General features: G+C 48.1%; 1 protein-coding gene across 4 annotated transcripts in view; it reads right to left on the reverse strand.

Annotated features, from left to right (window-relative positions):
• Positions 1–4978, reverse strand: part of SPG7 (SPG7 matrix AAA peptidase subunit, paraplegin) — a 41740-nt gene extending 36762 nt beyond the window's left edge. For 3 of the 4 annotated variants that reach the window (XM_084812725.1, XM_084812728.1, XM_084812726.1), the window contains exons 1-2: positions 4705–4978; positions 1048–1144 (exon numbers count right to left, since the gene is read on the reverse strand). In XM_084812725.1, coding sequence (XP_084668851.1) covers positions 1048–1144; positions 4705–4845 — 238 coding nt within the window. In that variant the 5' untranslated portion in view covers positions 4846–4978. The remainder of the gene's footprint in view (positions 1–1047; positions 1145–4704) is intronic. The other variant, XM_084812729.1, reaches the window with a different exon arrangement.
• Between the last annotated feature and the right edge of the window lie 1022 nt (positions 4979–6000).

Below are 6000 nucleotides of genomic sequence, written 5' to 3' on the forward strand. Positions count from 1 at the left end.
TGGGTAATGTTTATTGAACTCTTACACTTCAGAGTGGGGTTGTGACTGGCACACTCCATAAGCTCTGCTGAGAGACCCTCAGGCCCCTTCCTCCCTCAACTGTCACCTGGCAGTAACTATTTCAACTGGCTGCAGCAGAGAGAGAGAGAGAGAGAGAGACAGACAGACAGACAGACGGGAAGCAGGGCTGCTCCATTGGCTCTCCTCACAGACCAGCTCCATTGGCCTCCTCCCTTCCCTCAACTGTTTCCATTCCAGTTGGACATTCTATGAACTACTGTGCAACTTTAAGAACTTGTGCCTCAAGTCTCCCCCACCCCCCACTGCCCTCTTCCCTCTCAATCCCTTTTTCCTTTTGTATCCTCTGATTGTAAGCCTGCAGGCAGGTACTATTGTTTTTATTAATTATAAGCTGCTCTGGGAGCCTTTTCGGCTGAAAAGTGGGGTAAAAATGTGTAAAATAATAAATAATCAAGTCTTCTGTGGACTGAGTGTGAGAGAGACCTCTCTTTGTGACATGCCACTAGCTAGACAAAGGAGGAGAGGAAAAGAGAAAGTAGCCACAGGATTACAGCAAATAACTACCTACCAAGGAAAGGTTTACACCTTGGAGACCCATTCTCCTCAAAACGTCAACTATGGGAGTATCAGGAGAGGATGAGGGGGAAAGACAATGGCTGACCCCAGCCTGAGGCACTACCCTTCCCTCTGCAGGGTGGGCCTGGCTATACTGGGTGGGACCCAAGTCAGCCATCCCCTGGCTTCCTCATGTGGTCTCCATGTGAAATCCTCACACTTTGGAAAAAATGATTCATTTGCCCAATGTATTCGGAGTTCAGAATTTGCATGCTGATGGCTTCAGACTTGGATTTTATTTGTAAACTCCACTTTGAGCAATGCATGAAGTGATACACTTAAGATTACAAGAAGATTGCAGGGAGATAGAAGAGAACGATGACCAATGTTCCGGCCACTCCTGTGGCAGGAATAAGCTCCAGGAAAGGCACCATTTGTTCTCAAGGCAAGGAGAAGGTTTTCCTTACTCACCCAGAAGTTTCCAGAGTTGGCGGGGGACAGATTGCCTTTTCATTACTGACCGAGCAAGTCCTCCAGATTTGGGAGAAAGCACTTGTGACAGCAGGCTCTGAGGAGGAGACAACAGAAGGGTTTAGCTCAGTCTCAGGGAATCATGCAAAAAGAGACCTTGGAGAAAACACAGCATTATTAAGCTATTAATTATCAGAGATTTAGAAAGGAAATGAAGTCCAGTTCTCCATCATATTTTTTATATGAAAAGCGATCAAAGGTTATGTGGGTGCTCAGTGGCAATAATGTCCCATCTCTCATAGCTTTTTAACAAAATACAGTTAAGGCAAAAGATTTCCAACAGCGCACTTGTTTCAATGCAGAATTTGCTTTCCCGTAAGGCCAACAATAGCCAACCTATCCTGGGATCCCAGGATTCTGGGAGCACATTCACAGTGCAGCTGGTGGGAAAATGCACAAGTGTGTTTGGATCCCATCTACTCTTAAGTCAAGCCAAGCACACCTACAGAAGACACCTACTTTACTACTCTCTTCCCCACCCTTTTTACAACAAGCACATACTTACAATAAACACACTTAGTGAGGGTGGGGAGAAGGAAAGGGCAAATTCAAGGATAGCTCGTTTGTGTGTGTGCCTGAACCATTACAAAGAGGATCAACCCACCCGGCACTGGAGGTTATCGTTCTATGAATGCCGAGTTATGACTTTAAAAAAACAGAGTTGGTGCATGGAGACTGGCGTGTGGAAGTGGGTGTAATCAAGAGGCAGCTTTTGTCCAGTCTAGGGGTTGAGCATGATGGATTTTTGACAGGCGCAATACCTCACTGATTAGGGTGAATGACCAGCCCAAAAAGGGTGTATAAACCCCTTCTCAGATTATCTTGTTTATACAACAAAACACCCTATGCCAAGCTTGAGGCAAAAAAAAAAAAATCCAAACAGGTAAGTAACATACCAGGAAACTAGGAATAATACTCTCCTAACCTTAAAGGGAGATTGTTAGCATCAGCGGTATAAAGCATGTGAAATGTTTTGAAGACCCAGGCCTCATTCCTAGACAAGGAAATAAGCCTGAGTCTGGACTGTACTACGTCAGTCTGTATGTGGGGAGTCACACGGCAGAATGTACCTCTCTGTGGCCAGTGGTGACCCACAACAGGGCCTTTTCAGCAGTGGAGCCCTGACTTTGCTTTAATAGTTAGATTTTTACTTAGCGGTCCTAGAATGTAGCTGGATGAAAACCCTCGAAACACAACGAACACAAAACAATGCAAGAGGGGGAAAAAACACTCCACCTAGAAGACTAACATGTCAGTAGGAAGGTTAAGCAAGAACCCTTCTCCCTGACACATCCATTTTCTGGATGCAGGGACTTATTTCTTTGTATGTAAGCTCCTATTTGCAGTCTGAATTATTTTCCTAAAATGTATTAGTTACATTTAGTTACATTAGCTACAGTTAACAGTTCTCAAGGCAACACACAATAAAAACATAACTAAAATCCAAATAAAAAAACAAATAGCCCAATAAATCAATCACTCAATAGATTAAAAGCAACAGAGCTAAAACAGGCTTCAGAAAAAGCCCCTAAAATAGAAGGATAAAACTACGCAGAAATACAGAGGATTAAAACTGACTGGCACTGAACCAATAATAGAGTAGATGCCAGGCGGATATCTCTGGGGAATGTATTTCATAACTGGGGGGCTACTACTGAAAAGCCCCACTCCCAAGTATCCACCTGCTGCACCTTGGCCCGTGAGGACACTTTGAGCACAGCTGCCGATGACAAGCGCAGGACTTGAGTAGGAATATATGGGAAGAAGGGGCCATATAAGTCTTATTGTTTATAAGTCTTATTCCACCCTTCCTCCAAGGAGCTGGGGTGAGGGGTTACATCATTCTCTCCACCATTTTATCTTCCCAACAGCCCTGTGAGGTTAGAACACCAGAAGAGCCATGCTGGATTAGACCCAAGGCCTATCTAATCCAGGCATTGTTTACACAGTGGCCAGTCAGATGCCCACAGGAAACCCACAAGCAGGACATGGGTGCAACAGGATCCTGCCGCCCATGTTCCCCAGTAACTGGTGTCCATAGGCCTACTGTCTCTGACATTGGAGGGAGCATATAGTAACCAGGACTAGCAGCCATTGATAGCCTTAGCCTCCTCCATGAATTTGTCTAACCCCCTTTTAAGGGCCACCCAAATTGGCAGCCATCACGACACCTTGTGGTAGTGAATTCCATAGTTTAACTATGTGCTGTGTGAAGAATAAGCAATTCCTTTTATCTGTCCTGGATATCCCAACAATCAGCTTCATGGGATGATCCCTTTGGGTTCTGGTATTATGAGAGGGGGAGAAAAATGTCTCCTTATCCACATTCTTCACACTATCATAATTTTGTAGACCTCTATCATGTCTCCCCTTAACCCTCCTTTTTTCCCAAGCTAAACTATCCCAGCTCTTGGAACCTTCCCTCACAGCGGAGATGCTCCAGCCCCTTGATCATTTTAGTGGCCCCTTTCTGCAGTTTTTCCAGCTCTACAAGTGCCTTTTTAAAGGTGTGGTGACCAGAACTGTACACAGCATGCTTAGCATGGTCACACCATAGACTTGTATAAAGGCAGTATGACACTGGCAGTTTTATTCTCAACTCCTTTGCTAATTATGCCTAACATGGAGTTTGCCTTTTTTACAGCAGCTACACACTGGGTCATCATTTTTGACCTGTCCACCACAACCCCAAGATCTCTTTCTTGGTCAGTCGCGGCTAGCTCAGATCCTACCAGCTTATACTTGAAGCGAGGATTTCCCCCTGCAACATGCATCACTTTACACTTGCTTACATTGAACCACATTTGCCATTTTGATGCCCATTCTCCCAGTTTGGAGAGATCCTTTTGGAGCTCCTCACAATCCTGTTTTAACCACCCGAAATAATTTGGCATCTTCAGCAAATTTGGCCACTTCACTGCTTGCACCCAATTCAAGATAATTTATGAATGTGTTGAAAAGCCCTGGTCCCGATACAGGTCCCTGTGGGACCCCACTGTTTACCTCAGGCCAAGAGAGAATGCCTAGCCTGAGCACACCCAGTGAGTTTCATGCCCAAGTGGGGACCTGGAGTAAGGTCTCCCGAGCCCTAGTAGGGCTCCCACTCCAAACACGACTACTACACTGCTCTTTTCCTCTCTGGGGACAGGAGGTTTTAACCAAGTCAAGCGGCAATCCGACATAACCGCCTTCCCCAACCTAGCACCCTCCAGCTGTGTCATGTGTCAGTCTACAACTCCCATCACCCCACCCACCGGGCATGGCTGGCTGGGGATGATAGGTGCTGAAGTAGTACAAAACATCTGGAGGACACCAGACTGGGGAAGGCTGCTTGCTATAAGTCCCGTTGAACCCAGCGGGGATTCCTTTCGAGTAGACATGCCCGCACTGCCATTCGTGAGGGCACACTGTAAACGGAGGGCAATAATTAGGATGATGATGATGATATACTAAGAACGATATTGGTAATACTGCTGCTGCTCTGCTCCGTCCTTCCCAGCGGCGTGGAAGTGGTGGACTGGGGGGCGCTTTGGGGGGCCGTCGTCTCCCCCGCCCTCCAGGCGGTTTCTGAAGGGCCACGATCCCCCACTCCCTTACCTGAAGGCCTCCGCCGCCCGCCTTGGGAGTCCTGGGCCAGCCGCTGCGCAGAGCCCGGAGACCAGCCGCAGAGAAAACCCCCGGCCGCAATGCGCAGCGGCTCCCCCGGAGGAGCCACAGCAGCGAAACCGCCCCGGTCATGCTCCGAAGTCCCGGGTTATTCAGCGCCTCGGGACGGAGGACGAAATCCAGGCGGAGGCCAGGCGAGAACGCGCGGAGAAGGCTCGGGGCGAGGCCGCCTCCGCCATCTTGGGAGCTGGCAGCCGCTCGCCGAGCCCGCTCTCAAGATGGCTGCCCCCTTTCTCTCGCTCCCCGGAGGGAAGCTCGCTCAGCGGGCCCGGCGAGGAGGAGACTGGGCCTCGCTCCAGCCCCGACGTCTGCCGGCCGCTTTAAATGCAGCCTTCCTCCCTCAGAAACGGTTTCGGAAACTTTTATTTCTTCTCTTTTAGACCGGGGGCGCGAGGTGGGCAGTATTTAGGTTATTACCGCTGCGCTAACCACTAGATCATCGTGTAAAATGTAACATTTCTAGTTCTGGGTGTCGGGTGGGAGAAGATAAAACCGAAGGGGCACAGTCGCACTTCGCCCTTGCAAACGGTTCGGCTGAGTTTTCCTACAGCGTCTTTCCTATCTAAACAGAGCCGTCCTGTGCAGGCCTGCTGAGAAGTAAGTCTCGTGGAGCTCAGTGGGACCCACTCCCTGGACGACAGCCTAGATCCCTCCAGTGCGGCACCTTTGTTCGGCCAACTGCCCCCCCCCCCCCATCGTGAACGCTTTTGAGATCTCCAGATCTCTTCATCAGGCAAGATGTCGCAAGAAGCAGGCGGGGCGGGAGGGTCTATCTTACTCTGTCTGGTAAGTTGCAGTAGCCATACATCCACTTTCTGCTGAATTGGTATGGGGTCATTTCAGCTACGTTTGAGAGAGAGAAAGAAGTTTTAGCAGTTCATCTGTGGAATGCGGATAGCAGCATTTCCTCCAGTGAGTTGGACTTGACACTACACCTGATGAAATATACACAGACCCATTAAGATCCTATACTTGGCTTTAATGGGCTTCTGCCTGCTCACTGTAGGTAGGTTTTCATATCACTGCTGCATAAAAATTTCCTGCTATGTGCATTGCAGAGAGCCAACAAACGGTCAATAACTATTCCATGAGCTTGTAACTGCTTTGGGTTCTACTAAACTAAAAGCTGGCTTTCTAGAGGATTTGTGGATTCCAGGGAGATCTCAAAACCCTAACAGAAGGGCTTTATTTTCTTGAATGCAACAAGCTATTTATTTATTTATTTAT

The sequence above is a fragment of the Heloderma suspectum genome, chromosome 8 (genome assembly GCF_057233095.1).
Source record: "Heloderma suspectum isolate Gila_16-S chromosome 8, 16-S_ref, whole genome shotgun sequence".
NCBI classification, from domain to species: Eukaryota; Metazoa; Chordata; class Lepidosauria; order Squamata; family Helodermatidae; genus Heloderma; species Heloderma suspectum.